At 41.0% G+C, this 25,469-nt stretch overlaps 1 protein-coding gene across 6 annotated transcripts in view; it reads right to left on the bottom strand.

Moving 5' to 3' along the window:
* Positions 1 to 6,970: 6,970 nt before the first annotated feature.
* Nubpl (NUBP iron-sulfur cluster assembly factor like) overlaps positions 6,971 to 25,469 on the bottom strand; it is a 221,995-nt gene continuing 203,496 nt past the window's right edge. For 3 of the 6 annotated variants that reach the window (XM_008764655.4, XM_063261669.1, XM_063261672.1), the window contains 3 exons: positions 16,821 to 16,941; positions 12,948 to 13,030; positions 6,971 to 7,221 (listed from right to left, as the gene is read on the bottom strand). In XM_008764655.4, coding sequence (XP_008762877.1) covers positions 7,159 to 7,221; positions 12,948 to 13,030; positions 16,821 to 16,941 — 267 coding nt within the window. In that variant the 3' untranslated portion in view covers positions 6,971 to 7,158. 6 annotated transcript variants of the gene reach the window in all.

The following is a 25,469-nucleotide window of genomic DNA, read 5'->3' as shown; positions in this document are numbered from 1 at the left end:
TCAGAAATGAAGATTTTTTTCATCATATGTTTTGTTGATGTTGAGATAAACATGGCCTTTCTTTTTAGACCACTCTATTTTATTCTATTTATTTAATTTGCTGTTTACATGGATTAACTTTCAAATATTGGCTAACCTTCTATTCCCATTTAAAAAAAATAAATAAATGAAAGAAACTCTTGGCTGCTGTCTTGGTTTCTTTTCATTGCTGTGACATCCTGACAAGAGCAACTTAGGGAGAAAGGAGTTATTTGGCTCCCGTTCAGGGGTACAAGTCGTCACATTGCACCAGAGTCAAGACACAGAGAGCCTTGAATGAGTTCTGCTATTCACCTGCCTTCCTTTTCCTCTTACATAGTCCGGGAGCCCAGCCGGAGAATGGTGTACCCACAGGGGGCTGGTCTTCCCACTTCAATTAAATGAATGAAGATACCCTTTCCTCCACAGGCATGCCTAGAGGCCTATCTCCCAACTAGATCATTCACATTAGCCATACTGTTACATGCCTCTCTGGAGAAGAGATTCCTCTCTGGAATCAACTACACAAGATTTTTGCTAAGGTTTATTACAGTTATTATATTTATCTATCACATTATTATTGTTACTATATTATTTTGTACACTGTGTGTACTGGAGGAGAGATTCCACAGGGCACATGTAGAGGTGAAAGGAATTCTGTGGAGTCCGTCTTTCATTTGGGTTCCAGGGACTGGACTCTGGTTGTTAGTCTAGCACGGCAAAGACCTTTACAGGTGAGCCATCTCTCCGGCCCTCCTGTCTACAGCACTTGGTGTGCATTTATGGCAAGTATTTGGCTGAATTCTTGTACTGTCTGTGGCAGGCTTGAGTGTCAGGTCAATGACAGCTTCATAAATGAGCTAGGATCTGCTCTCTCATGTGCTGTCTGAATCCTTTGTCTAGAACTGGCCCTGTCTTTTCCTTCACTGCTGGGCAGACTTGCCAGTGAACCTCTCAGCCTGAAGTTTGAAGTTGTACTTCTGTGACTTACACTGTTCTGGCTATTATTTGTGGAAGGTGCTTGAATAACTTCTTTCTTGATATGTATAGTTCACCAAGTTGATAGTTTTACAGGCGTAAAATTGGTAACAGTTTCTACTGCTCTTTTAATGAACTGTAGCACCTTGGCGCCGCCTCATTCATTCCTGATTGGGTGATTTTCATCCTCTCTTAATAAGTCTGACTACAGTTTATTGATTTTCTTCCTATTTTCAAAACACCAGCATTGATCTCGGTACTTCCCTCACAGTTTTTCTCTCCTTCTCATCCTCCTCTTTCCTCCTCTGCTTTGGGCTTAATTTGCACTCATTTCTAGGTCACTAAGATGGACACTCACCTCACTGATTATCTGTCTTCCCCTCAAATATAAAGAATACCGTACATTTCCCTCTGCTCCTCACAAAGGTGGATGGTGTCTAGTCAGTTCAGCATGTCTTATGATGTTACTTCTTCCTTTTGACTCATGGGCACTTCAGAATGGAGGACAGACTTCTGCGATGTAGGGGGTTATTCTAAACATGCCATTAGTCCACCACGGTGAATGGTCTGCTTGCCTAAGAACATGATACACATTTGCTGCTTGGGACTAGAGTTAGAGCCTCGGCTCTTCAATGCTCAATGATGGCTGGCTCTTCTCCATTGGTGACTGCAAGACGAGTGTTGAAATCCTCAACTACACAATCGCAAATTGATTTGCGATTAGTTTACCAAATCAAGCTTTCTGCATGAAGACTGTTTTGTAATGTGGGCAGAGATTTAATATCATAGTATCTTTTTGGCTATAGCACCTTCATCATTACATGGTGCCTTTCCCCATCCCTAGAAACACTCCTCACCCTGAAATCTAGGCTATCTAACTATGCTGTAGTCACTTCATTTGTCTTTTGATAAATGTTTACATGGTATAACTTTTTCACTTTTTTCTTTTAAACTACTTAATTTAGCTCACATTCTTGTATGAAGTAGGAAGGGCTCATGCCCCTCCATCCCTAACTAAGTTGCTATGGACAACTGTTAGCTGCTAGGGGAGGAAGAGTCAATCATCTTTAAGGGTTTGACTCAATGTAGGTCAGCCCCACTCCACTCCAGCCGATGGCCCCACACTCAGGTATAGATAGCACGAAATGGAATTTGTGGGTTACAGGGGTGGGGGAGGGGGGAGAAGGAAAAGAGGCTGGAACAGAAAGGAGTTAAAGAGAGCAGGTGGTGAATATGTTCAAAATACATGGTATAAAATTCTCAAAGAATTTAGTAAAAATATTAATAAAAATACCGGATGACTTGGTCTTTGTGTGGTTCCCCAACAACTGGGGGACCTTGTCTGGCCTCAGAGGGAGAGGATGTGCCTAGTCCTGCAGTGACTTGATGTACCAAGGTAGGTTGGTACCCAGGGCAGCTTCCTCCTTCTCAGAGTAGACGGGAAGGGGTATGGGGGAGGGGTTGTATGAGATGGAGACTGGGAGTAAGGGGGGGCTGCTATCAGGATGTAAAGTGAGTAAATCAATTAATGGAAAAAAATACTGGACATGGTATTTTGTACTTGTAGTCTTGTTTGCTCACGGAGTCTAGGAGTTAGAGAGCAGTCCAGGCAACAAAGTGAGACAGTGTCTGGGGGTTCTGGGAGTGGGCTGGGAAGAGGGATAGAGACAGGTGGTTTTCTTCTAGGCAGGATTGAGTCGGGTCTATTTATTCAGTTTGACAATTTCTTTTCTTTAGTATGTTTGGACATTTTTGGTCACTGAAGTTATGTATAAGTTTGAATGAAAACATGCCAGCATGCTACTGATTTTCTATTTCCTCTTTTGTATTTTTATTTGTTTGATTTTGGATCAAGTTTGTTTGCATGTTTTAAATAATTCCAAATTTTTTTTATCTCTACTACTGGCTGATCTTATTTTTAAAATGTTAATAGTTGCTCTAAACTTTATACTGTTTGGCTTGAGTTATTCAAGCCAAAGTTCTCCTGTAGGACTTACTGGTAGCCCACCCTTACTATTCATCACTTGGGCCACTCATGGACCGCCGCATATGTTGTTTGCATTTGTTATTAAACAATGTATGTGTACATCACTTTTAATGTACTCAATTGTCTTTTGACTGATTTAAAATAAGGCACTACATAATGATGATCACTCCTGTGTCCTAGCACTCAGTACACAGAGGCAGGAGGATTTCCAGTTCAAGACCTCTCTTATCTATATTACAAATTCTATTTCCAAAGCAAAAATCTGCTAAAAATAACAGGAAATAGAAGACAGTGACCTGTTTAAGGTGGATGCTGAATGTATTACATCAGAAATCCTGGCCGAGAAAGGGGTGGGGAGGACTTGCAGAGGTGAGCCAGGCGTTTTCATCATAGGGTGTGTAACTCCCAGAGAGCCATTATGACGGACAGGACATGCCCACTTAGTCCCAGGGTCAGCTGCGGTTGCCACATGACTTCAGTTGTTGAGTAGTTTTGAGAAAATCAAAACTCTGTAGTCACAGGCTCCTCTTTGTGTTGGGTAGATACTGTCCCTTACCTTCCATCTGTAGCTAAACGGAAATTCTCTCCAGTTTTGTTGTTACACGTGGATTCCACAAGCTATTTCAAAAGATCATGCACTGTGAAATATTCTTGGAGAACATAGTGGTGATAAACAAGTCAGTGAGTTATTGGTATGAAGACAAACATAAAGACTGGTGGACTAGAATAGAGGCCAAATAGCCACTGACTTGATGTAGATGGTGAAAGCAAGAGACAAAAGACATTGTCAGTGGTACTAGAAAATCAGATCTCCATAAGGAAGAAAAACAACAAATCACATCCATCCAAAGTTGTGTTCTCGCAAGCCCTAAGATATGTTACTAAAGTCAATAACGTAGGAAAAAGAATGGCAAATTTGAAATAGTGTAAGATCTTTTGTTCAGCAAAAGTCAACATTATGAGAAAAGAAAAGTCACAGAATGGTAAAGAAATCTCAAACACATAAAACTGACAAAAGATCCACACAGCATGGACACACAAAGTGTCAACAATACAACTCCAGCACAAACAGGCAAGAAAGTTGGCAAGGCTAACTTTCAATTAACTAGCCGAGAGTACATACAGTTGTTCAAACTCATTTGTATTTTGAGAATTTCAAACCAAACTCAGTGATATATCAGTTAACAACTGTGAGTAGTTCCACTTTACAATAAACAATTCAACAGAAATCCACAGAGACCAAGGCATTGTTTAAGAAAGTTCAGAGCAGTAGGATTTGGAGTAAACACTGGAACAAGTTAAATGTCCATCTACAGTGCTTTGTTATCTATGCATCAATGTCACAACATCCCCTTCCAACTCCTTTAAAAGCTTTGTAGGCTGTGAGGTGGCTCAGTGGGTAAAGGTGTTTCCCATCAACCCTGACAATCTGGTTCTGATCCTTGGCACTCAAACAGTGAATGAAGAAAACTGATTCCCACAAGTTTCTCCTTCTAGAATTAGCATGGATGACTTAGTCCAAACATTTCACCTTATATACAGATTTCTTTTAATTAAATTTTTGTTTTGAGATAAATACAGATTTGCATATAGTTTTGAGAAGCAAAACAGAGATTTCAAGTGCCTGTAATTAAAGTTCCTTCAGTGAGTAATAACTTGTAAAACTGTAATACAATCTCAAAACCACAAAGAAACAATAAAAAGCACAATAAAGACTTCCACCAGCCCAACTTTGTAAATGTAGCTTTTATTTCCTCATAGGAGGGTTTGGTATGAGAGCCAAACCCATGTTGTATGAATACACAGCTTGAGCTGAGCCCAGAGCATTTCTTTCTCTGTTCTATCTATCCCTAGTCCTAGGCCTGGAAGCTTCTAGCCTCAGAACAATCTAATCTGCAAGCCTGGACCCTGAAGGCTTCAGATTCCAGCCTCACCTGCTAATCTAAGCCTAGAATGTTTTCAGCCTCCAAGACTTACTGATGAATAAGCTCACCCTTTCTCATTCTTTCTGAACTCTGGCTGGCTGGTTCAATTCAGCTTTTTTTTGGCTTAAATTCCTCTCCGAATTGACTGATTCAATCTGGCCTTTCTCATCTTCTAATTGAATTGCTGTGCTTGGCATCAAACTAATTCTGGAAATTTGTTCTAATGTTCTGTTTCCTTTACCTTCTCTGGCTTCTGTCTTCACCCATGTCTAACTTGTTCTCTCTGCAACCTATCTATAAAACTGTCCATATAAAAACTGCCCCCTCCTTGCACTGCTTTCAAGTAACTTTTCTCCTGAGAGTTGGAAGGATTCTACCTCTGACTCATTCTGTCAAATCTTTCTCTGATTCATCACTTTGTCTGCCCCTCAATTAGATGTCATTGTTTGGGATTAAAGGGGTGTACAAGAATATGCCTGCATTCCAGCTGAATCACACAGACCTAGAAGGTCTTTGGGTATGATCAGAGCAGCCATGTTGCTGGATTAAATTCTTCTATCCTGGTGCAGACCTGTAATCCCAGCTATGACATAGGCTGAGGTAAAATATCATAAATCCACAGCCAACCTGGCTTACACAGCATGTTCAATGTCAACCAGAAGAACAGTGAGATCTTGTCTCAAAATTAAAAAGAAAATATATACTTCTATGGTAGAACCCTTGCACAGCATGTATGAAGCCCCGAATTCAATCTCTAGTCCAGCAGTGGGGGAAATATTGTCACCTTTCTGGGATCCCCCATGTTGCTTTTATAGTTATACTTAATGTTCTGTCTCCACCCTTTCTTTACATGGCTATAAGCTAATCTATCATCCTTTTCATTTCAAAAGCATACAAGTGGATCATATGGCCCACTGTCTTATGAGATTGTGGCACAAATCATCACAAATCCTCGGTTTTCTCATTTTTAACTGTGGAGAAGGATTTCATGGTACAGATGTTTTATAACCATTCAACCATTCAATCACTGCAGAAAACCTGACTTCTTTGGTCTCTCATATACTGCTAGAAATGTCCATTTAGTTGTTTGTTTGAAGGTGTATTTGCCCATTGGTTAATTTTATAGCTGCCAATTAAAGAGCAGCATCATAGAACATCACAGAGTTTGCCAGGGTCACAGACCCCTCCTGTATAACCGACCATACATCACAGACGCACTGCACTCCTGCACTCTTATCAACACTTACAGCTTTACAGCTACTGACTTTGGGATGTTCTTGACATTCAACTAGACAAGACATATGTTTTTCAAAGTACATTCTTGGAAACATGAACACCACAAAATACCCATAAGGAGGGGGTTGGGATGTCATGATCACAGGGAATACTAAGCCCCTCTTTTGCAATTAGAAAATGTTGTATAATTGAGGACTCTAGTAGAAAACTACCAAATCCCAACTTCATCATCTGCTAGAAACAGCAACCTATTATAGAGCACTTATTACTTTTCCCATAGCTCCATTTCTCATTCATAAAATGAGTAAATGAACAGTGCCCCAATGATATAAATGAAAGATTCTAAAGCTATATTCAGAGGTTTCTTAACCTCTGAAATGTTGCTAGCCACAATTAAATGCTTTTCTTTATAAGATCTGCCATGGTCATGGTCATAGATTCTCTTCTTAGCAATATAACACTGGTAAAGACATTATAACCAAATCATTATCAATGCACTGACCCCATTCTGGAGATTCAGATTTATCAAGTCTGGGCAAGTCTGTGCCACATGAAGTAGATGTCCTATTCATCAAGTACATGTTTAATACAGGACTACAGGAAAGATACAAACTGCCTGGGGGCAAGGTGCTATATTTATATCCACACCCACAGTTAGTAAGCCCCTTTGAGTGACTTGCTTCAGCAGTTCTCTACAAACCTGGAACTATAACATCATGAAGTCACAGTTTAAGAGACAGCTCAGTGAAAGCAGTGCTGTGCTCACTTGTCAAAGATGCCAGTTGTCAAAACCCCAAACAGAGAATCATCATATACAGCCAGCACATACACACGAACATTTTATTTATGTCATAGATCATCAAATCAAATCTGAAAACGAGACATTATTTCTTTAGAGATGAATGAAAATAATCAGAATTGCCATTATTTTGGTGGGTCTCACCCTACCACAATGCTCATTTTTGACAGTTCATGATTATCAAATACCAGGACACGTTCCAGGGCACTTGGGAATCATTCTGGAGGTGACTTCAATCTTCTTACCACTTCTGAAGCAATATTCAGGTAAGCTTTGGCCTGGAAAAGAACAGACTCATTGTTCTATGTTTCTCAGCAGACACTGAATGAATCCTGAACTATTTACCACAGGTACCCGCTGTATCTGATCAGAAAGCAGCAGACTGGGGTGTAAACTCTTAACATAAGTGAGCATAAGTGAACATAAGGCAGTGTATATTGTACAGAGGAGAAAAGGTTTCTCACCATTTGAGGGTAAGTGCTTAGAAGTGCTTAGACCTTCTGGAAAAAAAAAAACTACTAGCAACCGCTGTATTTCAAATTCTAATTTCAATGTCAGTAAATTAACAACCTAGTCCAGTTTCAGAAAATGTAAACCTCCCTCCTCTGAGAAATCCTGAGTTAGATACTGCCAAGTCTTGTTTGGCACAAGAGGAATTAGCCAGTTAAAAGAGAGCTATTTCTTACTACCTGTGCTTTCTCTCTAGAAGGCATTTTCTTCACTCTCCCTGAGACAATTCACAGGAGCAACACCAAGCACAAGACAGCTCTTCTCCAGGTGAATTTGGGCATCGTGCAAAAATTTCTGGTTCAAGTGTCACATACCTTCTCTCTGGGATTCCCAGCACAAAGCATTGCTAGGAATGGATCCAAAGACACAGGCTAACACAGCACCCTTTGTTCTGGCTACAATGACCATGAGATCTGAATTTTAAAAACTCTCTTAACAAATGCAATAGTAACTGCCAATCTCATCTATAAACAGTAACTATGAAACAGTGAGGCTCTATTTTTTTGAGGCGGGGTTTCACCATGTAGTCTAGACTATCCTTAAATTTATAATCCTCCTGCACCAGCCTTTTAAGTGCTAAAATTTCAGCACGTGTCACCATATTAAGATTTTGGAAAAGCACAATTTCTACTCTAATATAGTTAAAGCATACTACCACCATTATTAAAAACTACCCAGCTTCCTATTTGCTAGTCATAAATCAGGGATAAATGCTATATTCCCCCTTCACCTTGTAAATGAGGGGACCACGGCCTAGAAAAGATGGTCTAAAACATGCCTACTTGTTAACAAGTTGGACTTCGAGTCAAAGTGACCAGCCTTCTGGTCCCAGACTCCAGTGCTGCACACTACAGAGAGGTCCCGGCATCTGCTTGCTGAGTGACAAATGTATGTCACACATCTTCATTTATGCCTGAACCCCAACAGCTGGATCAGTGACATCGCACATAAAATCACTTAGCTCTTGCCTGTGTTAGAGAAACAAACAAGCCACAATACAAAAACTTCTGGGTAATCCCAGAATAATTAATTTCTCACACTCAGCCTTCGCTCTTTAACGGACCTTAGATTCCCAGTGTATCACTCAAGGTTAGATTGGCATTTGCTGTGAAGCCCCCAAAGTGCTGATTTTAACAGGTTTGACCACTACAAAACTGTTGAGACTGGATATTTTTTAAGGAACTGCTGTATCATTTCAACAAATCCATTTTGCAAATCCTTACTGCATCTGAAGCACTATGCTGGGAAATCTATGAGATGTTATGATTTAGAAGGAGGCAGAACAGCTCATGGGAGAGAAGCTAGGGCCCTGGAGTCACACAGGCTGGGCTAGGAGTCTTTCTTTCATGTCTGATTAGCGGAGGGGCCTTGGGCTAGTTACATATCCCCCCTAGGCTGTTTCTGTAGCTGGAAAATGGCTGTGCGACCACACACACTTCCGAGGATTTGGGGAAGGCATGTAAGGTGCTGGCACAGAATACATTAATAGTATGCCCCAGGGAGTGGACGGCCTGGCCAGGCATGGTATTATACACAACACTCGGGAGGTAGAAACAGAAGAATGAGAAGCCACAGGCCATCCTCAGCTACAGTGAGTTGAAGGCCAGACTGGGCTATAGAAGACTCTGTCCTCAAATTCCAAAAACAGAAGAAAGAAAGAAAGAAAGAAAGAAAGAGAGAGAGAGAGAGAGAGAGAGAGAGAGAGAGAGAGAGAGAGAGAGAAAGGCAGGCAGGAAGGAAGGAAGGAAGAGAAAGAGGGTAGTTGGGAGGCAGGAAGAGAGAGCTACAGTCTCACTGAACAGTTCACATGAATGTATGCTTTTGGAGGACATTTCCTCTCAAAGAAAAATAAAATCCCTATTTCTTCCTTCATCTTACACGTCACAAATACATCTATGTAAAAGATATAACTGAAATTTCTTAAGCTGTTAATCCTCTTCATTCATTAACTCCACTTCCCCACTATGATTGCAGATCTGTCTAACCAGCCATTTAAAGGCACCCTGTGTGCTCTGCCACTACTAGGTGACAGGGAACGAGAGTGCCTATTATACAAAAGCTAGTTTTCATTTTTGTTTTGAAATATTTGTAGTTGGTAATCATATTTAGTTCATATTAAGGTAGTGGGGTGATAATCTAGAAATTATAAGATAATAAAGCTTCCATTTATATTTGAAAATCTTCAAGAATAACTTGAGAGGACATCATTTTGTATGCTAATGTTTTTATTTTATACAAATGATAAAACCATAGAACCATCTGTCATCAGCCCAGTCTATGTGTACTGCTCTTGGCTGAGGGCAAAGGTCAACAATTCCAGTGCCGCCAGCATGAGGTGATGCTGTGACATCTAGGAGTGCTGAAGGCAAGCCTGCCATCTCCCTCCCCTGTTGCACTCTCTGGCTGTCACTCCACTCATATTTGTGCTGTTCTTGCTCTTCCTTCCAACTGGAACACCCGGTGCAAGTTTCGGTGAGTTCACTGGGTAGGTAGCAACCGTTAGCCCTTAACTGGGGGCACCTGCCTTCCCACTTCTCCCATGATGCCTGGCTCACCAGGGCCCTCACCTTTGATTGAATGGTTGTAGTGCTCACCTCTGCTGCAAGTTAAATGTGTCTGGTGAGTTCAACTTTCAGAAGTAAAATTTCCTTGTGTTACAGGGGAAAAGAAAGTTATCAGGAGGCAAGATTCATTGTAGCTAGAGACAGAGTCTAGGAGTCAGGAAATACCATTAATGCTGAAGCTGGGAACCCCACTTTCATGACGCAGGGTAGATGCCAGGAGAGTAATGTTTCCTTGGAGCTTGGTAAGGGTAAGACCATACAGGGACCCAGCCCTTAATGAGGGGAGAGGAGAGGCATCTGTCTGGGCTTTAGAGAGTCAGTTTTAAGGAGAGCAGGAAGGACAGAGTTAACCTATTTTGCATCTTCCAGTTCAGTTTCATGTATTTTATTTAACCTTCTCACCATGACATCAATATGTAGATGGGGGAGAAGGATTCAAAAGCTTAGAGAAATCTTTCTTGGCTTCTGCTTAGTGGCATGCTTAGCAGTGACTCCACGCAGCTCTGATTCTGAGCTTTTCCATCCTGCACAGACCCCCTTTGTGATTTCTGGGCAGTTTCCCAGAAAAAATAAAACGACATGATTTCCAGAGATTCTCTGACCAGGTCAGGATCCATGCCCTGTCCCATGGCTGTCTTTGCAACAGAACCTAAGGGGCAGATTCTCCTTGGCTTCTCCTCCAGAGCTCTGTGCTGTATGGAGTGACCTGGACGCCTACTCACATGCACTCTAGCCTTGAACTGGCCTGGGGTAATTAGAGAGTCAAGCAGAAACTGAACTAGAAAGAGGAAGCATGGAGCCTAAATCGGCTGAGTGTGCGAGTGCTTTCTAGTACTATCCTAGACCAACTTCCTCAGTGTAAACAAACCGCTGCCTAGAGGGTAAAGGAGAGTACACTTGCCTCATAGGGATGCATGGGAATTGGGTAAGAAACGGTACCAGTTAGTGACCTAAGCACTGTGCCAGTCTCTTAGAAATCAGAGCAGTTAATATGGGAGCCAGAGCTTGACACATGTAAAGGGATCATTCTCTGTGAAGAACAGACTAGCCTTTTACTATTTCAGTTAACTAGCTCCATGACAGTCCTGGGGAGATATTTGGCCTCCTTGAGCATCAGTTCCCTCGTCTGAGAAGACGGGGATTCTCACATACCACTTTGCATCATTATAAGGACAAAACTCCTGTAAATAACAGCCTGACTGGGGTCTGGCCCTGCAACTACTATTATTAGAAAATGGCCATCACCACTGTCTGCAATCTCAGAGCAGAAGTGATGGCTTCCATGGAAGGAGAACAGGATCCAGGCACCGTATGCTCTCCTTTTTTGCGGCCATGTCTACTTAAGCCTTTGTATTAATATTAATAATGAGCACATGAGACATTTATCATTAAAACTAGCCTAGAGAAAGACTGGACCTGTCTTTGGACCTTCAAGATTACCACCCAGGAATGGTGAGACCCAGTTATTACACATGTAGATCAGACTACAGAAACATTAACTCCAAAATCCCACCAATACTACTGCTTAGCATTTAAAATTATATTGCCTTTGGATAGCTTGTTATATGTTCTCTGTTAATTGATATTTCTCTAATTCAATGTATTGCTTCTTATTCTTATTTTTGGAGTATTTTAAAGATAAAAAGCAATAATAAATAGGTAGAAATAATTTAAAATCTCAACTCATAGTTAAAATTAGTAGTAACTACTACTATTTTAAAGGAATTACCATAGAATACCTTTAAATATTCTGCTTTTGGAAGTCATTTTAATGTGCATAATTAAAAAATCCTCATTTCAAACTTTTCATATACTTTATATTAAAATTATACTTTGATAGTTGGGACTACCATACTTTAACAGGAAAGCAATAAAGAGTTATGGTTTTCCTGATCTGAAAGCTCTTTAAAGAAAAATTGGAAAGGAAATTTAATACCGGAAAGGCATAGAAAAAGAAAACATTGATAAGCACCATATTGTATTTACTCAAAGGTCACACTCCAACAGCTGCACCACATGTGCTGACACTCAGGACAGGGAAAGGATGACCACCAAAGGGTGACTCTAGATGAATCCATGCATCCGAGCAGCAAGGCCGAGTTCATTCACGACTCTAGATCAAATCTCCTCTCACTTTACGCATGATATTAGCCAGACTTGGTTCTTTACTTTCTTGTTCACAGAAGATTAGAGGAGTGAGGAGGAATGAGCAGGCAGTCCTGTCCACTGTGGTGGGGCTGGAGAGTGGGTACAAAGCTCCCAGGAGACTGGGGTGTTGTGGAAGGGAGTACAGAAACTACAGACAGACACAGATGATAACTGGGCTTCCGAATTAAACAGCAAGACTGAGCAGAAAAAGATATGTATGTGATCTGATTTCGTGTCTATTTTTCAGTAAACACTACAATAACACATTTTATCCCTAATATTTCCATACTTTGGCAACTTTGAAAATCTATCAGTTATATCTCTTATGATGCTGGCTGATAATACACCACTAGGTTTTTTATCTACTCCCCAGTCCTATTCATTAAAGTAAACACAACAAAAATCCCATCCCTACGGATTGGGTACTCCAAAAACCCCCTTTCTCACGTCAGGTTCTCTTCTCCCTCAATAACATCTGAGGGTGCAATACTAAAGTGACACACTCTTGAGCAGTCAGATGTTGCCAGCTAGCAAGGTAAGGATCTTTTAAGTTCTCCTTATGGGGTTCTTCTCGAGAAAACTGCTGTCTGTTTGTTGAACTGAAAGTTTGGTATCCACATGTGCATCCTAGCATGACATGAGGAATGACTTAAAATCAAGGTAAGTCACTGTTGTCAACATGTCTGCCCTATGCACAAGCAAACGACTTCATCTCCCAGACTTTCTGTATATCATAAAGAGTACATCCCACAAAAAGAAAGAAATCAGAAAATGTCACTTACCTCATCACTTTCAGGCTGAGAAAAGACAACTGGCTGACCCATATCTGAAGCTTCCCTTATACTGAGGTGTAAGGGGACATCTCCTGCAGAAGCCCAGGAGGAAACATTAGAGCCAGAGAAACTGACAGGGGCATCCTCAATCTCACTACTCCATGTTTGGAAAGAAATAAAATCTGAGCTGAAGCTTCTCAAACAAAGCTGAATTATGTCTACCTACCCTCAATTTGCTAAATGCCTAAAAGAGGAATTTCAAATGTAAATTAAGGTGGAAAAAAAAACCACTTAGGGCAGTCAAGAGACGGTGTGTGTGTGTGTGTGTGTGTGTGTGTGTGTGTGTGTGTGTGTGTGTGTGTTTCTATAGGTTGCTCTGGGGCAACCAAGCGTGAAGGGAGGCATCTGATTTGTTCTCCTGGAGGCAAAGGCTAGCTCAGAGGACATGTGTAAGTGGTTTCCCTGGAATAGCTGATACAGACATACTGTATTTTACACCATGAAAGGGATGGATGAGGAAAGAATGTTGAGGCAAAAGAGCCCCAAAGACCTTGGTGGTGGTGTTGGATGAGTGAGTGATGGAAACTGCTTAATAGTAAGGCAGGAGCTGGCAAGGTGGCTCAGCGGGTAAAGGTGCTCGCTCTCAAACCTCATGACCCAAGGTTGAGCCCCAGCACCTACATGGTATAAGGAGAAAATCATCATCAAGTTGTTCTCTGACCTCTACATATGTGCCACGGTACCTGCATGCATAAACATATACACAATCACAGAAAATGTGTAATAGAAACATTTAAAAAGTAAGTCAGACATGTATCCCAATGTCAACCTGCTTTTGAGACATTGTTCTTTTTCTTACTATCTACTAAGCCATGTAGCATGACACATGACCTTGTGAGCTTGGTGTGTTCTTGGGAAGCACTGCCAGAAAGCAGCCATGTGCATCTGACAATGCTGTACCAGTAGGTGGGAGAACGTAAGAGCAGAGTGCTTTGAGCCAGTCTCCTGAGCCTCAGAGCGTTCTCTGAAGTACCCGAACTCCTGCTCAGGCTACCAAAATGTGTGTTTAAATGTGCATTTTATGCCACACAGTACCCTGAGCATCAATATCAACAATGCAGAAGTCTATGTCACAGAATATTGTAATTTATTACACGTGACATGGCAGAAGGAGAGGCATCAGTCAGCTCTGTCATTGTATTTCTTTTTTAACCAGTTACTTTCATATTTTTCAGTTATTACAAAATAGGTTTCATTATAAAATTTTTCACACATGTATATTGCTACATTCTGCTCATATAATCTTCACTCTATTAAATATCCACGATGCTAACCTTGGTTGTCAACTTGACTATATTTGTAATCAACTAAAACGCACCTGTGAGAGATTTGCTTGACTGGATCATGAGAGGTAGGAAGACCCTCCCAAATCTGGCCATGTCTTCTGCTGGCAACCCACATGAAAGGTCACAGAGGAAAGAAATCTCTGCTTTTTGCCTGTTTCCCTTCACTCTTGTTGGCAAGTTCATCTATTCTGTCCTGAAGAATTACTTTGCTGGTATTAAAACCCACTTCTTCAGGATACTAGAATAGACTAAAGACCAGCTGAGACATCTAGCCTCATGACTAGGACAACTACTGGATTGTTAGTCTTTTGGTATAGGTTGAGAGAGAGAGCCATTGTTAGACCAGTCAGACTGTAAGCTATTCTAATAAACTATACATGTTCTTTCCCCACCCTCCCCTGCATTCCTTTAGAGAACCCTGACAAATATAATATCTGCCAGCCAAATTACAAAATATAAGATTATTTCAATATCCATTTAAGGATTAGCTTTGCAGCAAATTTGATGTCCCTTCTACAGATCAATATAAAACTATAGGGGATTCTCACACAGCAGACAGGGTAAATGTTACATAAAGTGTTTAGAAACCCAGAAAGATTTTTATCTTGGTTTATGAATAGCAAGGAAACCTGAATAGCTTCTTTTCTGCCCCAGAAATGGAGTAAAAGAGGCCAAGCCTGTATCTCACACAGTCATCCACTGGCACGGTCTTTGCCCTCCAGAGAGTCATAACGTTACACGCAGACACAGAAAGCCATGGAGGCCACAATAGAAATGGGAAGAAAGCCCGAGGAACAGCCTGGGAGGGAAGAGCACCTTAGAAAGAGTCGGCACATTTCAGATGCGAGCGGCCTCTGCTCTGAGATGGTGTGAGGTGTTATCAGCTTGGTTCATGAGGAGAGCGGTCTGAAGAATCACTTCCGGCCAGAGGGATGGCTCGGTCAATAAAGACACTTGCCTGAGTTCAATTTCAGGAACTTGCACCATGGAAGGAGAGTATTGACTCCTGAAAGTTGTTCCCTGACCTCCACATGCACACAATAGCACATGTACCACACCCCTTCACCCTAACACACACGACGAAAATCTATTTTAAAATAGAATTTAAGGAATTCCAAGAGCTGTTTTAGGAATAAGCAAGCCAATATGTAATAAAAGAATAGGGGTGGGGCTGTTAAACAGCAGGATACCTCAGCTGAGAGAGCTCTCCCGGTTTCAGTTCCTCATCCCTAGTTCCAACCTCTTCATTAGCAGATCTCTTGCTGCCATCCATGCGACTTTCTGGGGTTTCCTGACTACGTTAAGTAGACGAATAGGAACTCTAAGTTACCTTTCCTATAACAGGGTTGAGCTCTCATCTATGACAAGGTCCATGGTCATTACTTCTGACATAATTTCAGTCATCATACATCTGTGAGCCACTGCTTAAGAAACGACTTCCAGTCTCCAAGAGGATTTGGCATCTAATACATGACTCACAAAACTGTTCCACTTGCTCCAAGTTAGGGAATTAAACCACCAGCCCAATTCAATAATGCCATTGTAATTATGCATTTATGTTATGATATAAGGGAAAGTCAATCTGTTGTGTTATTATGTAGATTTGGAAAATTGAACTTTCTAGGCTAGTTAAGTAAAAAACAGTTTCAGAATATAATTAGTAGATATAATTACAGTAATGTATCAAAATATATCATTAGCATTCACCTGGTATTACAGTTGCCGCTACAGAGTGAGGAATAATAACAATAACATATTTAGGATTAACTTTCAGAAATGTATTATAATAAAGGATGGTTGAAATTCTTTCATCTCTAAAGGATCTTAATTTTCAACTATCTGTAGCTAGTAACATCTGTCTTCACCCAGAACAGAAACTCAGCCACAATTACAATAGAAAACACGTTGTCTTAAACACCCAGAGCTTACGTGTGGATGTTTTGAAAAAGCATGTTTTACCCAAAATCTGTTTATTTTTCACTCATCACATATTTTTATTCTCCTCCTAAACTACTTAATTCTCTGATTCAGTGCTATGAACAATATCTACAATAAAAACTCATGTGCCATATTTCTTAGAAATGGTAATCACATATCACAGTAAAACAGGAGGAGATACTGTGCAGCGGAAAGACGGACGCACAAAGAGCCTCTCATGAGGGCACTCACACACGATCCTAGCATCGTGTTCGAGTGCTGTCCCACTGACCGAGCATGTCCATGTACACTGACTTAAACAGGACCGTCTATGTCCAATCTTGCAACCGAGCTAACTACCGCCCTGTAACCCACGGTGAGTGCCACGTCACACTACATCTGCCCCTCAAACTCAATCTACAGGCTGTTTATCTATCACAGAGACCATAGCATAGTCATAGGCCTATTCACAGATGCCCAAGAGAGCTTAGTGCATGCAATGGCTACACTCACACTTTACAGACACAAAGCTCCAAGCAACTACTTACTGTTGCCTCTGCCATCACTGCCATTTCCCCTCCTGCAATTTGCCCTGGGAAAGGGAATTCTGAGGTCTTACCTAGAACATCAAGATCAAGGGTCTGTGCTAGTTTTCTTGCACCATCAGCACCAAAAATATGAGTTTTGTGTTTACACTGTGGACACTGGAAGACACTCATGTTTTGGACAAGGCCAAGAACCTAGAATAATACAAACACATTGAAATTAAAATAAAATTACCACATATCATAGCATATGATTTTAACACATTTTTACTGAGTACCTACTAGTTAGTGATACGATGGTCATATATAAGGCAGGGCTCTCTGTTCCCAGGGAACCCCCAGGCTAGTGAGAGACGAGGACAGTAACTGATGCAGTGATAAATGCTAAGGGTACAAAGGAGCTAGGACGCTTGGCCTGGGAAGAATGAGAGAACCTCTGGGTTACTCGGAGACAACTGTTCCTTCAGACTGTGCATAGGCAACCTGAACAGGCAGTGACGCCGGCAACACAAACACAGTCAGAACAGGAACACAGTCAAGGCAGCAACAATGTTGCAAGCTAGACCTGCGTGGTGACCGTGTGGCCTGGTCAGAAAGCACTGGTAAGGAAGGTCAGGTCTGACGGTGTCATGCCTTGAACATTCAGTCTCCCAGAGGCTCTTGTACTGAAAGCTTGACGTCCAGCTGCTGCTATCTTAGGAGGTGTTGGCAGCTCTTGGAAGTGGGGTAGCCTGCAATCCTCCAGCCTCTTCAGTTTGTCTGTCTCCTTCTGTCTGTCTCTACCCTCCCCATCTCACTCTGTACCGTGCTTTTTTCTCCACGTGCTCCCCAACTACATGGAGCCAAGCAACTGTGGGCTGGACCCGCGGGGCTGTGAACCAAATTAAATCTCTCCTTTTCATTCTTCTGGGCGTCTGAGTCCCATCGATGAGAGCAGCAACCAATCAGAAGACAAGACAGGATTAATGCTCATCAGACACGAGAGGCAACAACGACTTCTGAAGCTGAAAAGATGCTCAGAGAGGTGGTGGGAGGCAAACGTGAGCTGTGGAAATGCAGCTTTGGTGACAACAGAGCAGAGAAAGGAGAACGGAGGACAAAAGTCTTACAGCGGCAGCTTACACACTCTGAGCCCTTTTAAGTCATGTCCTAGAATAAGTGCTTGGAAGGTGTCACTTTCTTCACATAAGAACACTGTTAAGTGGGTGTTTATCATCCCCATTCTGCAGTGGAGAAAACTGAAACTAGCAGAAGATTCACGCCAGCTCTCACTGCTGCTATTTGAGTAAAATTTTAGCATTTTACCTCAGTTCCCATCTTTTTTCTCAGTTTCCCTGGCTTTAGGCATAAACCAGATCTTTAAGACATATTATTATTCAATAATACTATGAGTAAGCAGATAACAGGCTGTGCAAATATCATCTGCATCCATGTGCCTATCAATCTCACACTCATCCAGATTCAGACAGGGGCTGCCTTGTGAAAGGGGAACGCAGAGCACACTGTGAGAGCACAGAGATAACCATGCCTGAGCCACCCATCTGAATCCACCATAAGACCGTCACTATAGAGATTAGTACATCATTTGCATCTTAAATGAAGATGCATTCACAGCCCGCAGGACGCTGACAGACAGACAGAAAGGTGATAACATTTATTATTGCTCCTGAAGGGAGGAGCAGGGAAGAGGAAAGCTATCTTCACACATGGAAATGAAGAGAAGCAGTGAAGGAGTCATGTGTAGCACAGCTTTTCAAAGCATCTCATACACACACCTTTTTGCTGATGCGAAGTATCAAAAAATAAACCACACCATGTTTTGGTAATTCAGTGCCACCTCCAGAAAGCTAGGAAAAAACAGCTTAGTATCACAGACTTTGTTTATTGACTGTGAGTACATAATGTCCTCGTTGCTTGGACAGTCTAACTGCCAATTATGTTAAATGTCATGGATACCCTGACTGCAGGGCTTCTAATTTAAACATAAAAAATTACTCAATAAAAGAGAACACACACACACGCACACGCACACACGCACACACACACACGCACACACACACACACAAAACCACTTAAGAAAGTGAAAAATCTAGGTGTGCTGTAGTTTAATTTAGAGAGAACAGGAAAAGCATTCTTACCCTGGCAGCTCTCAGCCCCCACGGCATAGAGGTGTGGTATGAATGTGCCTGCAGTTTATGTGATTCATTTCTCATGAGTCAACTGTCCTCTGTGGACTACAGAAATACCCCAGACACATTCTCTGCCGACTGCATAAATGTCACAGACATAAAATATACTGATATAACCAAATAGCATTTAATGTGCTCTTATACACAGTAACTGGGCTAGACCCAAGGGAGAGCATGCAGTGGGTGAGCACAGCATTAAAGCTCACACTGTAATTGAAGAAATGGATTGAACAAAAAGATTTGTCCTGAAAGTAAAGTACAGAGTGTTACGAGACAACAGAGTGGAGAAGATTTAATCTACTCCAGAATCATAGAGGCTTTCTTGGAGGGAAGATCTGACCCAAAAGTTATAGAAAAGTCAGGCAAAAACAAGGAAAGAAATAGAAATATTAAATCATGAGTAGGAAGTCCATGTCTCCCATTAGAAGACAAGTCCCATGCAAGTCCATGTGAGTCCTCAGTGGGCTAGGGTACGAGATTGAGGAAAGGCCTCAATGCCTATATTCAGTTATTTTATTTAGAGCTTTAAAACAATATGACTTTATGAGACAAGAAAATAAGTTTGTCTTGTCTGTTTGTTTTTCTTAGACAAACAAATTCAGGGCTGTGTGCTTCAAAATCAATAATGTGGGAGGTGATCATTGGTCTAAAATATATCCAGTTTTTTTCCTGGACACGGGGTAGGGATTTTTACCCCTATCCAATCATGTGAGTTCATGCAGTCTGTCTAGGCCAATGTGTGCAGAAATACCTGTGTCACAGCCACAATTTAGGGACAAATTCCCCATTCTGTCCTCTTTGTCTTGGTGTTGAGACAGCAGCTGCTCTGTTAGTATGGATGTCACAGTTAAGCATGATCAAGAGAAAACAGCCATGCAGCATGAGAGAGTCAACCACTGTTGACTGAAACCACCAGAATAATTAACACACAGAACCCACCTGCCTTAGCTGACACAGAAGAAAATAAATTTTGTTTCTAGAGTTTCTGTCTTATGATTTCTGTAGTATCCATTTTATATTTTATAGTGAGACTAACATAATACTATAACACATGTGCTAAAAACACGAACACACACATATAAAGCATAAATATGCATTGGATATATAAAGTACCATTTATTGGCTAGGATGGAAATCACAAAAGTGAAATAAAAAAGCAAAGAAAACATTGAGGGCCGCCAACACTTCCTCTTGCACTAACAAGATGTCCCATCTTCCAGCCCAAGTGTAAATGCTCAATACTGTTCGTTCACCTGAGAAAACTACTGCACCTGACGGAGAGTCTGTCTCCAGAACTTCATTTACCACTCGACTCAATATTAACAACGACAAGCAACAACAGCAACAACGCTGGCTATAAGGGAACAGCACAGAGCCCAGAATAGCCCCATGCATGAATGTCGTTGCTTTACAATGGGACTAGCACAGTGCTTCCGTGTTAACTGGTGGCCACACAGAAACTAGCGTCATCTTAGCCCACCATTTGCACCTTACTAGTACTGGCTTCATGACGGGAAGCTAAATGTGAAAGGCAAAACAACACTTTGAGGAGTGCACTTGGAAGCAGACAAAAACACTAGAGATAAGCTTAAGCATTTTTATTAAACAGAACTTTAATAATATTAAGGAGCAAGCAGGTGCCATTTAAGGAAGGGAGACAGACCTTAGAGCAGGATATGACTTCTGCAACACAAGCTTTGTGATGGACTTCCTACTGGAATAGATAAGAAACCAATATATTCCGACAACATGATGAAAACCAGGTGAGAGAGTTGTGACTGCTTTATCAAAGAAGACAGCCAAGGCCCCTGAATAGACAGAAACCAGCATCAGTATGACAGAAAGAAGCCCAAAGAGGAAACACCCAAGGCTGTGAGGAGGATGGACAACTCTTCTTTGGTTTCAGCCATTCTGTAACACTGTTGGGCCATTTCCTCCCACTGAGTTAGACTGTGGCATACTCCAGGTAATGTACCAACACAGACATCAACACAATCACAGTACAGCAGTTGGAAAATGACCCAAAAAATCAGACACATTCTTGTATGTCCTCACTGTACAGTGATCAAGGAATGGCAGTCAGTCAATCACCTAAAATGAATTTAGAGATCATCACCCCAGCGCACTAGTCATAAAGACAAGCACTGCACCACCTCTGTCACAGAAAGCTCATAGGCAGGCCAGACTCCAGCGTTGGAAGCTGGGTTCCCAGGGGAGTGTGGGCAGGAGGCTCTGGGTTACTGGTAATGTTCTACTCACTCTGAAGTGTTAGATTCATTGACCAGTATCTTCATTCCTGAGCGATCACCCCTGCCCTACCCCAGCTCTATAAGCGCCATTTTATTCCCTACCCCTGCGAGTTCAGCACTCTTAGATTTTACAGATAACTGAAATCATGAAGTATTTGTCTTTCTGTGCATGGCTTATTTCACTTTAAATGCTGTCCTACGACTTATCTATCTTGTTGAAGCCACTTGATTTTTAAAGGCTGGACACTACTGCACTAAGTATATAAATGGTGCTCTTTATTTGCTCATCTATGACGGCCATTTACAGAGGCCCGTAGCTTGGCTTCTGTGAATAATACCGTAAAGTATTTGGTATTTATGTTTATGGCTGGCTTACTTTACTTCCAGAGGATGTACATAGAGTAGTGGGGATGCTGGACCATGTGGCTTTACTCTTTAACAGAAACATAGTTTTAAAGTGTGGAGAGACAGCTCCACAGTTAAGACCGTGTTCTGCTCCTACAGAGTACTGGAGTGTGGAAGCCAGCTCCTTTGTCAACTGCTTACAATTTACAGCTTACACTTGCCTGTAACTCCAGCTTGCTTCTGACTCCATGGGAACTCGTACTCCTATGTGCACATAGCACCCCAACACATGTACACATAATTAACAACAAAAGTTTAAAAAAATTAAACCGGCTCTATACAATCCCCGAAAGCTATAGTAATTGATGTTTCCACAAGCCATGTGCAGGAGGACTCTTTCTCTACTTCTCTCAAGTCTGTCTTTATCTGTTGTACAGCATCCTCCCCAACGGGTGCTCCAGTGGCTTTCTTCTGCATAATTCTGATAATTAGTGATATTGAACATTGGTAGGCATGTGGGCAAGTGTGCCTTTTTGCACTTTTCCCCTTGCAATTGGGTTTTAGGTTTTGATATATTTTGGATAGTAGCCCCTTATGCTGTTTTTTGTCAAGTTGACACCAACTTGGGAAAAGAGAATTGTAATAGGGAAAAATGCCTCCATAAGATTAGTCTGCAGGTAAGTCTGTGGGGCATTTTCTGGACTAAGGAATGATGGGAGAAGGCCTAGCCTACTGGGGGTGGGTTGGGTGGGGCCAACCCTCGGCAGGTGGTCCTGGATTACACAAAAGAACAGACTAAGCAAACCAGTATGCACACAGCCATTCCTCTGCGGTTTTGCTTGTTACTGCTTCTGTTAGGATCCTACCCTGAGTTCCTGCCCTGACTTCCTTCAATCCTGCCTGTGATGTAGAAATATAAGACGAAATAAGCCCTTCCCCCCCAGTTGCTTTGGACATATTTTACCACAGATTTAGAAATGTTAATTTTGATGCCCTTGTCACATACGCTGATTTTCATAGATTTTCCTCTGTCCTGTCAATTGCTTTCTTACTTGTGTTGTCTGTCCATTTCTATGTCTGTTTCTTCCAGAAAGTCTCTGCCCAGAGGAAGGTCGCAGGAAAACTTTGCTCAGGTTTACAGTCTCACAACATATATTTATGCTTTTAGACCAGCTGAAGTTGGCTTCTGTATAGAGAGTGATCTAATTTAATTCTTTTCATGTGGATACTCAGTTGTTCCCAGACCATCTATTGATGAGATTGCCCCTTCACCATTGCATATTCTCAATATTTTCATTTAAAAATCAGTGATTAAATGTGTCTATTTACTTCAGGACACTTAATTGCTCTGTTTCTTCAAGTCAAACAGTAAGTATGCTCATCACATAAAAATTACCTAAGCTATTCATTTACAATTGTGCTTTTTAGGTAGGTATGTTGCAATAAAAAGTTGTCTTAAAAAAGGAGGTGATCATGGCTCTGAGCTCAACTACCTATAATCCCAGCTCCTGGGGACAGGTGTCCTCCTATGGCCTCTGTGGGCACCTGCACAAAGGTGTAATTAACCCCCACCCCTCCCTGACATGCACATAACTAAAAACTTTTTTAAAAAGTGATCACGAAAAGAATGGTAATAAGTCATTAAGAACAAATGACCAAGATGATGAAATAAGGCACCCACAGAGTAGCAAAACAACCATCTACTTCCAATGGAAATTGTCCACAAAAACAAAGGCGGTACGACCTCCAGGAAAGGACAGTCTCCTCCTACCTAACACTGCAGTGCAGACCCGAAACTTCTAACCCCAGAGAAGCTCCAAGATGATGGAGTTACATAGCCTATCAACAGTAGCCATTAGTCACATGTGGCTACTCAACACTGGCAATGGGGTAGTCTACAGGGAATGAAATCCAGGCTGCCAGCAACTTAGAAAAGAAAAATATTTCTGTAACTTGTTCATAGGTTATTTTTAAGGTTTTTAATCAAAATATACCACACATATAAATACACTAGTTAGAAGTGACCATCTATATAGACTTGTGAAGTAAGTACACTCATGTTACCAAGGTTCTGTTAAGCGAAAAAACAATGGCCGGACTCTAGATGTTTCCTTACATACCCTTGAAAATACTACTCAAAGAAGCATGCAGACCTGGTTTTTAACACAGTAAACTAATTTTATCTGATCTTAAGCTTGATAGGAATACAATTATACAACAGAATTCTTTTCTTTCCATCTAAGCCATTCATCTGTAATATATTTTCATGGAGCCTAACACTCTATAATCCACTCTATTAGTGTACAGGCTATTTCTAAGCTTTGGATATTATAAATAAGCTTCTATAGATGCATTTATATTTCCTTTTTAAATCCTGAGTATTATACCCAGATATTATCCTAACACCGTTTGAATTTGCACTGAGTGAAGCTGAGCACATTTTAAACATGATCTTGGTCATTTGTATGTCAGCGTCTACAGTCTGTCTATTCGGGCGTTTGGCCTAGTTTTGCAAACTCTTATTTTCTTCTTACTAAATTGCAAGGATTCCTGGGGGAAGGGTGGGCCAAGGCAAACCTGACAATCTGAGTTTAAGTCTCAGAACCCATGTAAAAGTGGAAGGAGAGCACCAATTCTACAAGTGGTTCTTTGACGTTCACACAGGCATCATAGAAATGAATTCCCCAACTACATTAAATACAGGGACACACACACACACACACACACACACACACACACACACACACACAATTCCCTTGGATTACTCTTTATGATTTTAAGTGGAATTCATATTAAATGGTATTTTTAATATATTGTTAAACTTAACTTCACCTGCTTTTATTTTTACATTAAAAAATATAGCTACCCAAAAATTTAAAGTTACATTTGTGGGTTATTTGTATTCCTATTGGACAGTGCTGTTCTAGACAGCATTTGACCACTAGAGTAGTTTGGAAATCATCCTATCTTATGTCAAATATGTAAAGATGTACAAAACTCTTTTATCAGGTTCTGAGATTTGTTATAAATATTGTACTTAAGTGATTAGATATATCATTACTACTGCTGTCACTGTGTGTGCATGTGTGCTACAGTCCGTCCCACATGGAGGTCAAAAGACACCTGTGTGGAGTCAATTCTCTCGAGTCATTATATGTACATGTGTATGTACATTTACATGTATATATATATACATAGATGTTATATGTGTGATTATGTCTAGTTTTTCATAAATGTTGCATGTAGTTTCTCTTTAAATAATTAAAAGGGAGAAATCCATTATTGATAGATGCAGAGTACATGATAAATGACTCTTTTAAGACAGGGTTAGTTATGGGAAAGGCACAAGGGAACATATGCATAAAGGAACTTAGAATCCACAGTGTTTTCTGATGTGACATCAGGCCTCCAGTCACTGTGGTCTGCAACAAGGCAGCCAAGGGTAATTAGGAAGAATCTAGAACATCCATATTCCAAATCTGCTCATAGAAATTCTTCTACTGAATAGTGAATCAATGTCTACATGACCCATATTAAAACAAAACAGCCTCATACCTTGTGAATACTTTATACCTTGCTAAGCTGTTTGTGTTTAGTGTAGGGCTGTTGTGTGTGTCCTTTGATAGCAGACACATTAAAAACAGCAGCTTTGCTCTGGTTTAATTTGCATAATGCCATGGAGTTGCAGCTGTAAGCACGCTCGATCATGTTTAATGCCTCATCAAAGTATAAGCTCCCTTCTTCCTTTTAACCTCAGCTAGGTTTACTTGAAGAAAGCAAATATTACATGCCTGGCTAACATCCGCCACCACCCCATTTTACATGTTATTCCTACAGGCTTCCTATCCTTCATTGGCTCAAAGGGTACTTCTTTTATTAACATTTAAATGCTGACTCTTGAAATATCAACATTGCTCTGAATATTGAATTTTTGTGTCTA

Source organism: Rattus norvegicus, chromosome 6 (assembly GCF_036323735.1).
Source record: "Rattus norvegicus strain BN/NHsdMcwi chromosome 6, GRCr8, whole genome shotgun sequence".
Taxonomy (NCBI): domain Eukaryota; kingdom Metazoa; phylum Chordata; class Mammalia; order Rodentia; family Muridae; genus Rattus; species Rattus norvegicus.
The sequence above is the reverse complement of the archived record's forward strand: the minus strand, read 5'-3'. Positions and strand labels throughout refer to the sequence as shown.